Source organism: Trichoderma ghanense (genome assembly GCF_004382785.1).
Source record: "Trichoderma ghanense strain CCMA-1212 chromosome Unknown scaffold_18, whole genome shotgun sequence".
Classification (NCBI taxonomy): Eukaryota; Fungi; Ascomycota; class Sordariomycetes; order Hypocreales; family Hypocreaceae; genus Trichoderma; species Trichoderma ghanense.
In genome coordinates this window covers 260,476-275,731 of record NW_027395681.1, presented here as the reverse complement: position 1 = coordinate 275,731, position 15,256 = coordinate 260,476, and the positions used below count along the sequence as shown (strand labels likewise).

Sequence of the window (15,256 nt, the reverse complement as noted above, 5' to 3'; positions counted from 1 at the left end):
GAAGGTTGTGTGGGAAGCTGTGGATACGCTCCGGCAGGGTTGCATGGAGAGCAGCCAGAGGCCGGCCATTGTTTTCTGGCGCAGATTGGCTGTGTTTCTCCTACTCGGCCCTTTCGCCTAGCTTGGCTCGGTCTGTTTGAGGCCCCTTTTCGCGGTTGCCACTGAGCAGAAGATGCCGTTTCGAAGATGCAGCTGTAATTACTGTATGTCCAAAGTACGGTACGGTACTCGACGGGTCACATTCCGTCATGCGAGGTGTCTGCAAGCGGCCGTCTGGCGTCGTCCTCTGATGGTGACGAGGTAATACTGCCAATGGCCTGCGGCGAATCAAGTATGTGTCACATCACTCCGAAGATGGCATATTAATGCTTGCTCTGCGAGAGGCCGTAATACTTCGTACCTTCGTACCTTCGTACATGTGTTGAGATTCGGCTTGTCGTCGATTCAAGCGGAGTCCACCAACCAGGCTTTGACGGGTCGAGAGGGTCGCGTGCAAGAAGACATTTATCTCAACGGCCCCATTCCATCGATTGCAGTAGCTATTAGACCATTATTGACAATGCGGTGCTCTGTGAAACGGGTGCAATACGGCTCCCGGTCGCAGCTGTCAAACAGCCTACTTTGTATCGTAAGCTGAACGTTTCCAATGCTCGAATTGACACCTGTCTATTGCATCCTCTTGCCAGCTGGATGCGTCGACGTCGACTTTCACGTGTAACACTCAATTCAAAAAGAAATGCCGAGGGATCTTCACGTTAGCGGCTGGGTGAACACCATCCATGCACCTGGAAAGGCGTTCATGTCGACTCTGGGGGCCATGCAGGCGTCAATCAGTCAAACGGCGATGGTGGCAGAGGAAGCTGGAGGGAGGGAGGGAGGGAGGAGGAAGGAAGAGTGGCGCAGGTTGGTACCCTCGTGCCACAGCTAGCAGGGAAGGTACTTCTGACTTTTAAGGTCCCCGGTTCTTGCCTGCCAGAGGTGGTATGCTAGGTCCTAGGGAAGGCGCCGCGGCGATTTATCCGAGCCCCAGACTTGCAGCGCAAAGGATCCTCATCCAGTACAGTACATACCAGCATCCCCGTACGAGTACATACAGCGACCACGCAGCTCAGCCGCCAGTGCAGCAGCGGCACTCCGTCCTTCGCGACCCGACTGCTGATGCTGGCTGGTACCTAACGTACTGAGTAGGTGCAGGTACGATATTCGTCACTGACCAGCGGTTCTATCCAGTGCCTTTTGCGGGGAGGCTCTGAGGACCAGGGCGGGAAAAGCAGCCTTCGGGGGACTGCCCAACCGGGGATGGCGCGATGCCTCCCCGCCGCGCCTCTCGCTGTACCGAGTCTCGCTGGCTGCAAATCGCTGCACGTTTGCAGGGGATGGTGGAGATTGGCGGCCGAGAGTGGCTTCGAGCTAAGACGCAGATGGGCAGGGAAGTGACCACAGGAAAACCGGAGCCAGCGCGGAGCCAAGGGTTGGGCGACGGACTTTTTTTTTTTTTGGAGGGCGACGCTTGAGGGCACTTGGGATATTAGCGGGAGGGCTTGAGGGCATTGGGGGGGGCCGGGCTAGCACCAAAACATGGGAGGACAGAAGAACCTGGTGGTGTTGTTCGTCCCCTCGAGGCTGGAGCTGGAGATGGCTTCGATGATGCACGATGGCGTCGCCTAAGGCCGGAGGGGGGAAGGAACGAGAGATGGAGGGGAGGGGCGTCAACATCACAAGACTCGATGCAATCAAGAAAAGACTGACAGCATGAATCTGGTATAGCAGTGATGCCCAGGACAGGACATGAGGTACGAGTACATGGAAACAGCAGCCATCACCAGCAATTGCTGCCAACAGCGGCAAGTACTAGCAGTAGCACCTGGCCCATGACCCTCCCCTGCCCGCCAATCTTGCCCCTGCTCGTCGTTTGTCCTTCCGCTTCTCCCATGTCGCGCTGAGGTTCCTTGTCTTGCGTTCTCTCACACCTTGCGCGCAATTCATACTTAAAGCATCGCCATCTCCAGATTCGATCTCGTTGGCGCACCCCCGGCCCTGTTTTTTCCCTCCTCCCAACGTCTTTCTGTGGAGGTTTTGCGAGCGCCTCCAATCCACCTGCCGGCCGCCGCCAACGCCATCGACGACACCAAGCACGCCGATAGGCTCAGAAGGGCTTTGGAAAGTCTGTAATTGACTAACCTCTGTCTACTTCTGTAACGACTGGAACGAGCATCTTACTGCCAAGCTCTTATATCTACCAACTTGGGAGGAAACGGTTTTGCTTTTCTCCTCTGTGGTTCTCGTTCCTCCTCCTCCACTAATAAGCACGAGCCACTCTACGGAGGACATAATTGCCTTTACTACGGACAAGCGCGATAATACTACAACCTCCAACATTTGAAAACTCTGCAGATCGCCAAAAAGGATAGGAAAGATGTCTGACAAGCAGGAGACTGACGGCGTCGATGTCTCTCAGACCGAGAGCAGGACATATCCGGCTACCGCGCCCCAGACGAAAAAGCATTCAATTGCTCGTCATTTCAAGCGTTGGTGGTGGGCGTATTTGATCGGACTCATCTGCATCGTCGTTCTCGTTGTCTGCTTAGTGTGAGTGCTCATATCGAGAGGGCTAGAATACCGGCTGTATATCCATGTGGGACTCCTATTGACGCGTCTTCGTCCAGCATCTTTGTTGGTGTCCCCAAGATTGCCCAGAGCAAGGTCAACGATGCCAAGCTGGAAGTCCAGGGCGTAAATGTTCTCAACACCAAGCCTGACAGCATCAAGCTGGAGATCAACTCCACCATCACCACCGATGGCTCCATCAGCGCAAAGATTGACCCCTTTGACGGCGTCATGTATCTCGAGGATCTCCCCGGTCACACGCCTTTCCTCAACATCTCCTTCCCTGCCACCAACGGCGACAAGCACCAGCAGGTCAACATCAGCCAGGAGGTTCAAATTGGGAACCCGGATGCTTTCAACACCTTCAACATCTGGTTCGCCGCCAACAAGACTCTTAACGTGACCATCGAGGGCCGAACCAAGGTTAAGCCGTCTGGCCTGTCCACCAAGTTTGGCGTTACCTTCAAGAAGACAATTACCATGAACGGCCTCAACCTGTTCGATGGTCTCTCGGTCGACAACGCAAAGATCAACATGGCTGCTAAGAAGGGCCAGCCAAACTTCACCGGCCTTTCCGATATTCCCAACGCCTCTTACTTCACTCTCGATATTGTAAGTCGCCTCTAGGCACGGCCCGCTCGAGCATTTGCTCGCATACTAGTCGTTATTTATGCTGACGTGCATTTTTAGGGCAATGCCACCTTCACCAACTTCATTGACGGCACCGACATTGGCAACTTCACCATCCCCAACCTTCTCCTTGTCCCTGGCAGCAACAAGGTCCCCATTAGTGCTATCCTTGACCAGGTCAAGGTTCTCGACGCCGTTCGAAGTCCAAAGTACTGCAAGACTGGAATCGTCGACATCAAGCTCCGGGGCTCCGCTGTTCGCAATGACGGCCAGACGCTCCAGTACTTCCTCGACGCTTTGTCTGCCAACAACCAGACCCTTACTCTTGATATCGGCAGCATTATCAAGAACTCTCTCGGCACCTCCGTCGGCTGCTCCAGCTCCAGCTAAAACACTGTTCGATTGCAGTCATACCCATTGACAAAATACCTATGGCAATATCTTTTCTTTAAACTATTATATCTCTTCATTCCGTCCGTGGATGGTGTCCGTTCAAGGGGGGATCTTTGATTTTGAACTTCTGTTGGTCGTTGCCAAAAAGACCGCTTCTTCTTTCTGGTGGATGATGTTCGCTATCGCGTGACTCGACGCAGAGGGGCAGATACCACTTCACTCAATGAGTGATCTTTCTTTGTCTTGAAAAGAGAATGGGAGCCAACAGGAATATGTGTGACGAAGCCTCCGGTCGCAGTGCGTTCTGGTTCATGATACCTCCGCGTAGACGTCTGTATTTCGATAGTAATGGGGCCACCTATGGCCACACAATTCATTAATGTTCAAGACTTGTCTTCGATCCAGTGTCAGCTACCAATACGTAACCAGATGAGATAGTTTGCGCTGTCGTGATGCGCGACGCACTGTGAATAGTGATCTTCATTTCCAACCACCCTTGCGCTTCTCCCCCCTTGAACTTATCCCTCCTGGCCGTGCAGCTGGACCTCCGCCTGACGAAGAATTTGATGGGACAAATTCAACGGCTGTTCGACCACCGCTGGCTCTCTCCGATTCCTTCTCCTTTGATATCTTCTCTCTGCTTTTGCTCAATTTGTCCCTGAATGCCCATTCTGGAAATCCCCTGGGATCCCACAGCTCCTTTGGAAGCGTCGTTTCATACTGGCCCGCATCGTCGATGCCGACAAAGTCTAATAGCTTATCCATCAACGCCGGGTTTTTCAGTGCCGCAGACTGTTCGAGTTTGGAGTTGAAGTGAACGCCTTTCTTCTTGAGTTGCAAGAACTGTTCGACTTTTTTGTTGGCTTCAGGGGGAGGGGAACCCGGTGGCGAAGGCGGGATGTCAAGATTTGGCACGGAGGGGAGGGTGAGGTGGTGAATCAGTCCGCGGCTGGAGGAGTACGGTGACGATGGTGAGTCGTTGGGCTCATCGGGTTCTGGAAGGGTGGTGACAGACGCATCGATGGGTGGAAGAGAGGGGCCTAGAGGAACTGCGTCTGGGAGGATGGGGCCAATGGTAGCCGGTTGTGTTTGTCTCTCGGCGTCTTGTCTCTGTGAAGACGGTGTTTCTTCTGGGTTCTCTGCTTGAGTCTTAGCACGCTGCGGATCCGGAGAAGTCATGAAGACACAAACGGGATGAGCTGACTTATTTGGTCCCCGTCCTTCTCAGCCTCATCAGCGTCGAGCGCTGCTGCCTGTGTGGCGACCTGGCAAGCGTGTTAGTGAAATCCATACATGTAGACGTAGCCCAGAATGCTTCATACCTGAGGAGATGCCTCTCGCAATTGAGGCTGTTCATCTTCTCCTTCCTCATCCGAGCTTGCATATCCCACAAGCCCAGCCATTGCAACACGGGTTATCGACTTTTGGATGATGAGAAAGGGTGAACAAAGTTCAGTACGGGTAAGTGAATGAGTGAGAGTATGAGCGCGACAAGCTGCTGAGGCCAGATTAGGATTAGCGCAGTAGAACCCTCGCGCTCTGAAACCCAGCCGGCTGAAGTTCGGCTAATTCGGACCATCGAGACGACTTTTCAGCCGCCTTCGACCCCAATGTCTCTCTTTTTGTGACAACAAACGGCCCCTCCGCCAAAACTTCCCAGCGCCGTTTCCCGTTTGGCATCGCCCAGCATTCCCATCATCACTCGAGATCCTTTTACCGTCCTGCTTGCACGTCTGACTTTGGACGCTTGGCTGCGAATAGGAGAATTGACCTGCTTGGGGGGTGGCGTGTGACCGATTTCCATCCAAACCAAGCTCATTCCGTTTCCTGGACCAGCCTCGATTTCGATTTCGCGTTTCTCAAAGGCACCATCACCACGACAGAAAGAAGAAAAAAAAAGAATCGGCTCCAAGCCCCTTACAAAAGTAGTTCTTACAGTAGTGTCTTGCTGAGCCTGCGAGACCACAACAATGGCTCGGCCAAGAGACTCGCGCTCACCAAGTCCTGCAGGCAGCCATTTCAACTCGCGCCGCCACCGCAAAGATGACGACCGGCGGGATGCCAGAGACCGCCGCGACGATGGAAGGGACGCTCGCCGCCGCTCAAGGTCGCGCAGCCCGGATGTGAGATTTGACCAGCGCCGCTCCAGCTTCAGTAACTCCTATACGCCTGGACCAGTGTCTGACAGAAATATGAACTTCCAACAGTATCGATACCGCGACCGTGACCGAGGCAGAGACATGAGAGACCGTGGTGGCCGTGACCGCGATAGCTTTCGCCGACGAGACCGCTCCCTAGACCGCCGAGACGATGACTTCTACCGTGGAGGCCCGCGTGATCGCCGGGGCCCGAGATCGAGAGAGAGGTATCCGCCCAGACCTCGCTCGCCTGACCGACGCCGCGACCGTAGTCGAGACGATATCCGGAGACGGGACGATTCCAGGAACAGAGGCCGACGCGAGGGTACGGCTGACTCTCAAGCTCGCAGCAGCCGCGCTGACAGCCGGTCCCGCAAGACGCCACTGACCGACAGTGGCAGAAATGGGGTTGACGAGGTACGTATTCCGACCCCGTTGGAGAGAACTAGAGCTCATGACATATCCCAGGCCCAAAAGGCCAAACCGAACGCGGCGCAATCCGAGGCCGATAAGAAGGCAGAGCGACTGGCGAAGCTTGAAGCATGGAAGAGAAAGAAGGAGCTTGAGGGCCAGAAACAAAAAGAGGTCAACGCTAGCCAGACCAGAAGTCTTCTTGCGGAGATGGACAAGAGGGCCAAAGAAGGCTCGACAGCCCTCTCGTCGCCTGTTGTGTCGTCTGCAGCTTCGCCTGCCCCTGTCGAGTCGGGCAGCGTCTCCCCAGCAAAGCCTTACACGGGCAAGTTTGATCCGAAAACGATTGCGAAGAAGTCTGCCGTTCAGAGATCAAATGATTCTGCCAAGGGAGCACTGGGATCTATAGATGTCCAGCCGCCAAACATCTCTTTGCCTGTTAAGAAGGGACCTACTGGTGAGATTCTTTCACCCACGCTTCAACACCCAGCCTTTGCTGACACTCATCATATAGCTTCCGCACTGCCGACGAACCGTGCCAAGGCCAGCAGTTTCGGGTTCGGCAAAGCTCATGCCGACGGGGACAAACTTCCTAGCAAGCGAAAGCTCGACATGGACGAAGAAGTCATAACCAAACGGCAGCTTACCAAGCTCCCCAGTCTCCCAGTAGAGACTGACGACACGCCTTACGCCGACCAAGATGAGGACGACGAATCGGACGGCGACAACTTTGCCGAAAACGAAGAGGAGGCCGCTGCGGCCGCTCGTGCTGCACATGAGAGGCGTCTCCAAGCTGAGAATCAGGTTGAAAACCAAGCCGAAAATCAGACTGAGAATCAGGCTGAAGATGAAGCCGAAAATCAGACAGAGGCTCATGCTGATGAGGAGATGAAAGATGCCGAATCCCAAGTTGCGAAGGAAGCCAACGGTGAGCATGTCGCCAACGGAGAAGAAACGGCCAACGAGGCTCCTGCAGATGCCATGGATGTTGATGGAGAGGACGATGATATCGACCCTCTGGACGCATTCATGGATGGTCTTCAACAGACAGAGGCGAAGAACCCTGTCAAGACTGCCTCTGTTGTGAAGAAGAAGCAGGAGCCCGAGGCTTATTTCTCTGACGATGATTATGCTTTCAACGACCAGGGCGATCAGGAAGCAGACGCCGCTTTGCTTGCAATCGCCAACAAGCGCAAGAAGAAGGATATTCCAACCGTCGACTATTCAAAGCTAGATCTGCAGCCCATTCGCAAGAATTTCTGGGTTGAGCCAGCAGAGTTGAGCAATCTCTCCGAAGCCGAGGTCGCGGATCTGCGACTGGAGCTAGACGGAATCAAGGTCAACGGCAAGGACGTCCCCAAGCCCGTCCAGAAATGGTCTCAATGCGGTCTCACCCGCCAAACCCTCGATGTGATAAGTTCTCTCGGGTTCGACAAACCTACGCCAATTCAGATGCAGGCCCTTCCCGCGTTGATGTCTGGCCGAGACGTTGTCGGTGTGGCCAAGACTGGATCCGGCAAGACCATGGCCTTCTTACTTCCCATGTTCCGTCATATCAAGGACCAGGCGCCGCTCAAGGATACGGACGGCCCCATCGGACTGATCATGACGCCAACACGTGAGCTAGCCACTCAGATTCACAGAGATTGCAAGCCCTTCCTGAAGATGATGAACCTGCGGGCTGTCTGCGCGTATGGAGGAGCTCCCATCAGAGAACAGATTGCCGAACTGAAGCGCGGTGCTGAGATCATTGTTTGCACCCCTGGTCGCATGATTGATCTTCTCGCCGCCAACCAGGGACGGGTCACCAACCTCAGGAGGGTCACCTACGTCGTTCTCGACGAAGCAGACCGCATGTTTGACATGGGCTTCGAGCCTCAGGTGATGAAGATCTTTGCCAACATGCGACCCGACAGGCAAACCATTCTGTTCTCGGCCACCATGCCACGGCTCATCGACTCGCTCACGAAAAAGGTGCTCAAGAGCCCCATTGAGATCACCGTAGGCGGCCGCAGCGTGGTTGCAAAGGAAATTACGCAAATCGTGGAAGTCAGAGAGGAAAATACAAAGTTTGTCCGGGTTCTGGAGTTGCTGGGCGAGCTCTACGATAAGGACGAGGATGCCCGGACGTTGATCTTTGTCGAGCGGCAGGAGAAGGCTGACGACCTTTTGAAGGAGCTGATGCAAAAGGGCTATCCTTGCATGTCCATTCATGGAGGCAAAGATCAAGTCGATCGCGACTCTACCATTTCAGACTTCAAGAAGGGTGTCGTGCCAATTCTGATTGCCACGTCTGTTGCTGCTCGTGGCTTGGATGTGAAACAACTCAAGCTCGTCATCAACTACGACGCACCCAATCACCTGGAAGACTATGTTCACCGAGCCGGACGAACGGGACGTGCAGGAAACACGGGAACAGCCGTCACCTTTGTCACTCCAGAACAGGAGAACTGCGCTCCCGGTATCGCCAAAGCCCTAGAGCAGAGCGATCAGCCTGTTCCCGAACGACTCAACGAGATGCGGAAATCTCACCGCGAAAAGGTCAAGTCGGGCAAGGCAAAGGATTCGTCCGGATTTGGTGGCAAAGGTCTGGACCGTCTGGATCAGGAACGTGAAGCGGCCCGTCTTCGTGAGCGCAAGACGCATAGAGCCGAGGGTGAAGAAGAAGAAGTCAAGGAGGAAGGGGCCAAGAAGGAGGAAGACGACAAGAAGGTTGACAAGACACTCAGCGCCATCAGAGCTGCGGCCTCTTCTATTCAGGCGCGCGAAACTACACGAGCCGACGCCGGAGACAGCAAGGCGGCTCAGCCTCACGGTACTGGTGACAAGTCTAAAGACCCTCTGGACAAGGTCAGCTCTGCTGTCAGTGCCATCAACAGCCGTCTTGGCAAGGCCGGCCAGCTTCGCTCCGGCCAACCCATCGACAACAAGGGCCCGGATGCTGGCGCTTACCACGCCACCCTGGAGATCAACGACTTCCCTCAGAAGGCCAGATGGGCCGTCACCAACCGCACCAACGTGGCCAAGATTCTCGAAGCGACCGGAACATCCATCACGACCAAGGGCAGTTTCTATCCCCCTGGAAAAGAAGTACCGCCTGGAGGAGAGCCCAAGCTGTACATCCTTATTGAAGGTGATACTGAGCTTGTGGTGTCGGCTGCTCTGAACGAGATGACGAGACTCTTGAGAGAGGGCACTATTGCTGCGGCGGACGCGGATAGCAGGGCTCCGGCCAGCGGAAGATATACCGTTACTTAGACGGAAGCTGAGGTTTGCTTCCCGTATACACTTGCTGAGAGAAGGTTCATGGTTGAGAAAGCGCGAGGTATTGATTCCTTAAGAGAGATACGCTTGCTAGGGTCGGTACAGGTTTGTCGGTTTCATCATGTTACACTTTGCTGAGTGTGAAGGTTTAATACACTTCAAGCAATGGAAAGGCGCAAGAGGGAAGGTTGTTCTTCGATCCCTTACTGAGGATTATTCGTAATATGATGAGACAGGCGTCTAGGTTAGTGTAGGCATTAATGTATGAGCTACTCATATCATGCTGGTCTGTTCAGGACGTATCTTATAAAAATGGTGAATTCGCATGCTGGTGCTAGAGTACATGGATGTGCGTAGGTGCAAGGCAAGGTATCTAATCCAAAATATATACTGAACGTCCGAGGCAAAAGAGAGAGTAAAGATAAGGTAAGGGGCATCTGGAGGAGAATAACCGCAGCGAGGAAAAAAGGCTCCAAAAGGGACAGTCAGCTGTGATTCCCAAAGCAATCAACCGTCGAGCTGATGAAAGCTCCCCTCAAAGCAGTACCTAGGTATGTAGACGTTTCGGGCCGTCAAGCGACATTGTCTTTGACGTTGTTGTTCTCTTGCCCCTTGTAAATGTACAAATATATCGAAATGTGTGTGCAATCGCGGGTTAAATAGGTAGGTAGGTAACGGTTTTTTTTTTTTTTTTCGCGAGAAGAATTGAACGACAGGTTTCAATTCTTTACTCCCAGTTGCGCGCCTGGGCAGCCGCGTCAGCTTCCCTGGCGAGGAGCTCCTGGTTGCTCGCCTCTGCGAGGGCGCTCGATCTGTTTTGCTTCTTTTGCGCGTTGAGCTGCGACTGGAGCTTGCCGCCTTTCGAAGACGCTTTTGCGCGGGCCTGTTGTTTTCAACGTAAATCCCGTCAGTACAACACACATTGTACCCGAGCAAGAGGGCCTCAAACTTCCGGTGTTCACGTAGGGCCAGAAGGACGGGAGAGTGAACTCACCTCGGCAGCCTCGGCAGCTTTCCTCCGCGCATCGCCCGGGTCGCTGCCAGAGTCGCCGCCGCCGCCGCCTGAGCCGAGGGTTCGCGGAGGGCCGCCAACTTTCCGGGGGACGGGGGCGGTCTTGGGGCCTGGGGGCGGCGCGGAGCCGAGACGGCGGCCAGCGCGGGCGTCGGGCTCCGATTCGGTCTTGCCGCAGATGTTGCCCATTGCTTCGTTGAAGGGGTTGGCGGAGGGACGAGAGCACGCGTAAAGGTCAGGTATGAGATGGTTGGTTGCGCGAGGTATGGTCCCGATCTGTCTGCGATTTCGTAGGAAGAGCTGTCTGACGAGGACGCAGATTTGGAGTCGCGTAAAGGTGGGAAGAGGGACTCGAAGCGGTTTCTATCAGAGGTGGACAAACCGAGGAGAGGAGCAAATGAGCGCAAAAGGTCAAGCGAATTGAATGTTCATAATGGAAGCCGCTCGTCTAAAGGCGCTTCTTGGGTATGGTAGTAGCTTGGCATGAAGAAGCAGACCGGAGGAATGCGATAAGCACCGATAAGGTTATTTCCCACGTTCTCTTAGTGACGCGCGCAGGGCTTGCATGATGCAAACGCAAGAAGTGGAAGGGAGATGAGACGGGACTCGGCCATATGAGTGGCTGCTGCGCGAGCTTGATGCAGTGACAGGGTCCTCGGGCCGGGGCTTATTAATGGGCGGATTGGAGGCTCATGTGATGATGTAGCGCTACCCTGGAGTTTGGGAGAGATGCGGGTTTGCGAGTGCTCGGTTGTATGAACTTGTGCTATCGTATGGTTGCCAAACCGCCTGTACTATATAATCCGCTGCAGGCGTTGCTACTGAATTATCAAAACTGAAAGATTGAGTCCATCTGGGTAGGGTTGTGAAAATGTGCTTATCCCTACCAAAGTCAACCACGTATGATGGAATGCGGGGAAAAGCCAGAGACAGATTCTGAGTCGCACGCCACGTGAAAAACACAATTGCAAGGTGTTATAGACATGCCAACCCATTTCGTGTCTTATTATCAGAGCAGAACGCATCTCCCAGCAGCTGCCTCGCATGCCATGCCCCCTCTATCAAGTACCTGTTCCTAGCTTTCCTTATCACGAGCTGAGATGGTCTACTCTAGAGTTTTTGCATCAGCCTGGCAGTCATCAACTGCACTGGGATTGGTCCAATGTGCGACGAGTTAAAAACCGAAGAGCTACTACCTTAGCTACTATATGTCGGGTACCTGACTATACCTTGCAACAGCTTGCTGCCAAGTGCTCGCAGCAAGTATCTGCCGGTATGCACAAACTTCAGGCTGTCTGCTGGAAGCTGTGGGGACCAACTGGAAGCCGGCAATAGGCCCCGCCAACTAGTTCCTTCAAGGGCCATGTGGGGGCTCAGCCGCGAGCAAAAAGACATAAATACGGCAAATGTTGCAATAGCTCTTCGAGGCTGCAGACCATCAAGGTTCTCGTTCTTGCCTTTGTCAGCCAGGGCCAACCGCGGGCGCTCCTTCCCACGTCCGCGCCTGCGCCTGGCCTGCACCTGCGCTTGTGCTTCTGCTTGTGCCTTTCCTGTTCCTGCCGTTTTCTCTTTCGCCGACTCGAGGCTGGCGGGGACTATTTTCTTTTTCCTCTCTTTTCCTCTTCTTCAGCCTTTCGGCATTTGAAGACTCTCGCTAGTTCTCCCGGCTTCGGCATTGCGCCTCGACGCTTTTTCAGCCTTTTGCGAATCCGTTTCTGCAGCCTCCCGCAGTCATTCTCACCTTCCTTCTGCTATGAACTGTGAGCGAGGCGATTCTCGTTATCGGTAAGACTCGACATGCCTCTTCCCAGCATGGTGGACCTACAGAATTGCTGATGCTCTACACAGAAAGCCCGCAGAAGCCGTGCCTGACAGAGCATGGACACCCGCCATCTGCCTTGCAGCAGATTCATGGAACTCACTCGCCAACTTTCCCATGACTCTTCAGTCGACACGCCTCCAGATTTCTGTGAATCGATGGATACGAGCCATCGGTTCCCTCGCGCAATAGACCCGGCGGATGATCATCTACCCCACGACGATCTCTGCCTGGACGCTCAAGCACCGGTCTACTCTTCCGAGTCTTTCAAGCCGTTAAAGATGCCGCCTAATGCTTTCAAGGCATCACCGCCGAGTACTTACGCCATGGCTTCTATGATGGGATACGCCATGCAGCCGCAATCACAAGCTCGACATGGCAATTCCACCCCAGCCGAGTCCCCTTCAGTTGCCGAACCCCATTTCTCCTTTTCCTGGGATACCTACTTTAATGATACCCTTGCCGACACTTCTCAGTCTGTTCGTGTGGGCAAAGACGCCTTGCACCAGACGGAGAAAGACTGCGATGATGATTGCAGATCAATACTGTCGTGCACGTCTGCCTGCGGCATAAGCTGCCCGAGTCAATGCGGAGACTCGGGCCAAGGCCTGTGCTGCGATGATGATGCGTGCGATAATCAGGAGCTCTGTCTTGATGAGATGTGCGAGGATGCAGTCACCCCCTGTACGGATGCGAACTGCTCGGGCCTTGCCAAGCTTGGGCAACTGCCTCTCGAGCCTGGCTTCTCAGACGGCGACAAGCAGGCTGCAGCTGCCCTTGCCTCCATTGGAGACACGCAGTTGGAACTTATGCCGGGCACATTTCAGCAATTTACTGCAGACTCGACCTTTGGATCTCACTCTTGTTTCTCAGGGGCTACGTGTAGCCATACTTTCCCGCATAATTTTTTCCATGCGACGACCGATGATGGCTCGGTTGGTCAGTTTTGGGAGCATCTGAGTCAAGAAGACCCTCTGACGACTCATATTCTGCAATATCACGACCCTAGGCATGTCGTGGACCATGCTCGCCCATGCATTGCAGATAATCCCAATCTCACCATTCCAAAGTGTGCCCTTCCCAAAACCGTCAATGGCGATTTTCTCAGCCATGGCCTGGGACATTACTCACAAGATTTTGCGTGCGGATTCGAGGTCAACACACTTGACCAGTTCGCTAACCACATCTTCGAGGACCATTGGTACATGCACATGCCAAATTCGGATCTTGGTAACCTTTCCCAGCCCCCACAACTAGGAGACAATTTCTCCTTGATGCCCAGCCGACCGAGTCTCCCACAGTCATCATACTCTTCACGTGCAGCTTTGGCGAGTGACATGCAGCTCACAGCGCCGGACGCGTCCTTACAGAGTCTACCAGTGGCCTCACCACTTTCACCTCCCCCCACATTACAGACGACCAGTCCTCCCGCACAACCCGAGGAGTCGTCCACGGAATCACAGACGGAACCACAAACGGAGACAACGCCATCCGTATTGACTCCGATCTCATCACCGGATCTGGAACCCGCGGTCGAACATACTTGCCTTTGGAAGTCATCGGATGGCAAAGTCTGCCACATGCAGTTTAAAGATGCCGACGACTTGCATAACCACACAAAGAATGATCACTTGAAGGATATGACTCGGCAACATCCAGGATTTCGCTGCCAATGGGAAAATTGTACCAGAGCGACAGTGTTCGGCCAGAAGAGCAAGTTGGAACGCCACATACAAACCCACACAGGGTGTAAGCGAATATGCCCTGCTTCATTCGAGCTTCCCCGTTCATGCTTCCCCAGTGTACTGACAGCAAGCCTAGATAAGCCTGTGAAATGCTCCATTTGCGGCCTGCAGCTGTCGGCAAAGCAGTCGCTTGACCAGCACATGAGAGTTCACACCGGCGAGAAGCCTTGGAGATGCAAGTTTCCGGGATGCTCGCATGCGTTTAAGCAACAAAGCGCGCTCAGTAAGTAGTTAACCCGTCTCATCTAGCAAGATCAATTCTCTGACATGCTGCTAGCCATGCACGAGCGAACACACACTGGATACAAGCCCCTGAGATGCGACATATGCGGCAAATCATTTGGGGAGTCGTCAAATCTTTCCAAACATCGTCGAACTCATAATGAGCGGGGCGAGCACTCCTGCCCCATTTGCAATAAAGACTTTAATCGCCTGGACCAGCTGAGACGCCATTTGTACAGCAACCACAAATGTAAGCCGGATGAGGCAGAGTCTATCGCAAAAGCAAACAGGGCCAAGCTAGGCAAGACACCGAGGTGAAGAGTCACTTACCAACGGCTGGTATTTTTCGAAAAGAGGAGATAACAGCTGAAGAAAGAAAGAGGAAATAAGGCAAAAGGAAACGGCGCAGCAGTTGCGAGCGCGTACCTGCATGATGCATACGGCCGTTTGCGTCACAAAGGAATTAAAAAGACATTTACGCCAAGGGCAAATACAGGTTGAACCTTGGAAGTACATACCTGATTGAAACTGCTGCGGCAGTTTTGATATCGCTGCATGGGCCAAAAGGACGGCTCAATTTGATGTAGAGTACAGATTCTGTTTCATAGAGGGCCAGTATAAGCCGCGAGGGCTTATTCGACGAGGCCACACAGCCTTAGGATATAGTGACCAGACGTCGTTCTTGAAGGCTGATGCTGGTCAGTTGCAGCCCTGGAGTTCCAGTCGTACGGATAGGCGACGATTGGGAAGGGCTCAGTCAATAGGAGCTGCAATATTCAAAAGTAATTGAGACGTTTGCATCTGGTCAGTATCGAGATACCCTCTTGCTTAATCGCAGACAGTACCTAACACTACCTTAAGAGTTAACAATTGGCATCTACATCCTAATATGACAGAAGTTTAAAAGGACAAGTCTGCAAGCTTGCAAGACCCATGATGACACTTGGGACACATGATGAGGACGCGACCTGCTTAGAACACCGCTGTTATTGTAATGGTATTGAAACGGTTCGAA

The 15,256-nt window shown here is 53.6% G+C and overlaps 5 protein-coding genes across 5 annotated transcripts; 3 read left to right on the top strand and 2 right to left on the bottom strand.

Moving 5' to 3' along the window:
• Window positions 1–1,788: 1,788 nt before the first annotated feature.
• Window positions 1,789–3,627, top strand: CCMA1212_009717 (uncharacterized protein; the record flags this gene model as incomplete). Its single annotated transcript, XM_073706789.1, has 5 exons — window positions 1,789–1,793; window positions 2,010–2,168; window positions 2,395–2,589; window positions 2,667–3,219; window positions 3,298–3,627. The coding sequence occupies 5 exons, from the start codon at window positions 1,789–1,791 to the stop codon at window positions 3,625–3,627; spliced, it is 1,242 nt and encodes a 413-aa protein (XP_073554790.1).
• A 483-nt stretch (window positions 3,628–4,110) lies between these two features.
• On the bottom strand, window positions 4,111–5,033 carry CCMA1212_009716 (uncharacterized protein; the record flags this gene model as incomplete). Its single annotated transcript, XM_073706788.1, has 3 exons — window positions 4,111–4,769; window positions 4,835–4,895; window positions 4,953–5,033. 3 exons carry the CDS (start codon window positions 5,031–5,033, stop codon window positions 4,111–4,113), a joined length of 801 nt encoding a protein of 266 aa, XP_073554791.1.
• A 567-nt stretch (window positions 5,034–5,600) lies between these two features.
• CCMA1212_009715 (Pre-mRNA-processing ATP-dependent RNA helicase PRP5) lies at window positions 5,601–9,437 on the top strand (the record flags this gene model as incomplete). Its single annotated transcript, XM_073706787.1, has 1 exon — window positions 5,601–9,437. One exon carries the CDS (start codon window positions 5,601–5,603, stop codon window positions 9,435–9,437), a length of 3,837 nt encoding a protein of 1,278 aa, XP_073554792.1.
• A 733-nt stretch (window positions 9,438–10,170) lies between these two features.
• Window positions 10,171–10,644, bottom strand: CCMA1212_009714 (uncharacterized protein; the record flags this gene model as incomplete). Its single annotated transcript, XM_073706786.1, has 2 exons — window positions 10,171–10,326; window positions 10,438–10,644. 2 exons carry the CDS (start codon window positions 10,642–10,644, stop codon window positions 10,171–10,173), a joined length of 363 nt encoding a protein of 120 aa, XP_073554793.1.
• Window positions 10,645–12,432: 1,788 nt separating this feature from the next.
• On the top strand, window positions 12,433–13,865 carry CCMA1212_009713 (uncharacterized protein; the record flags this gene model as incomplete). Its single annotated transcript, XM_073706785.1, has 2 exons — window positions 12,433–13,475; window positions 13,625–13,865. The coding sequence occupies 2 exons, from the start codon at window positions 12,433–12,435 to the stop codon at window positions 13,863–13,865; spliced, it is 1,284 nt and encodes a 427-aa protein (XP_073554786.1).
• Window positions 13,866–15,256: the final 1,391 nt, after the last annotated feature.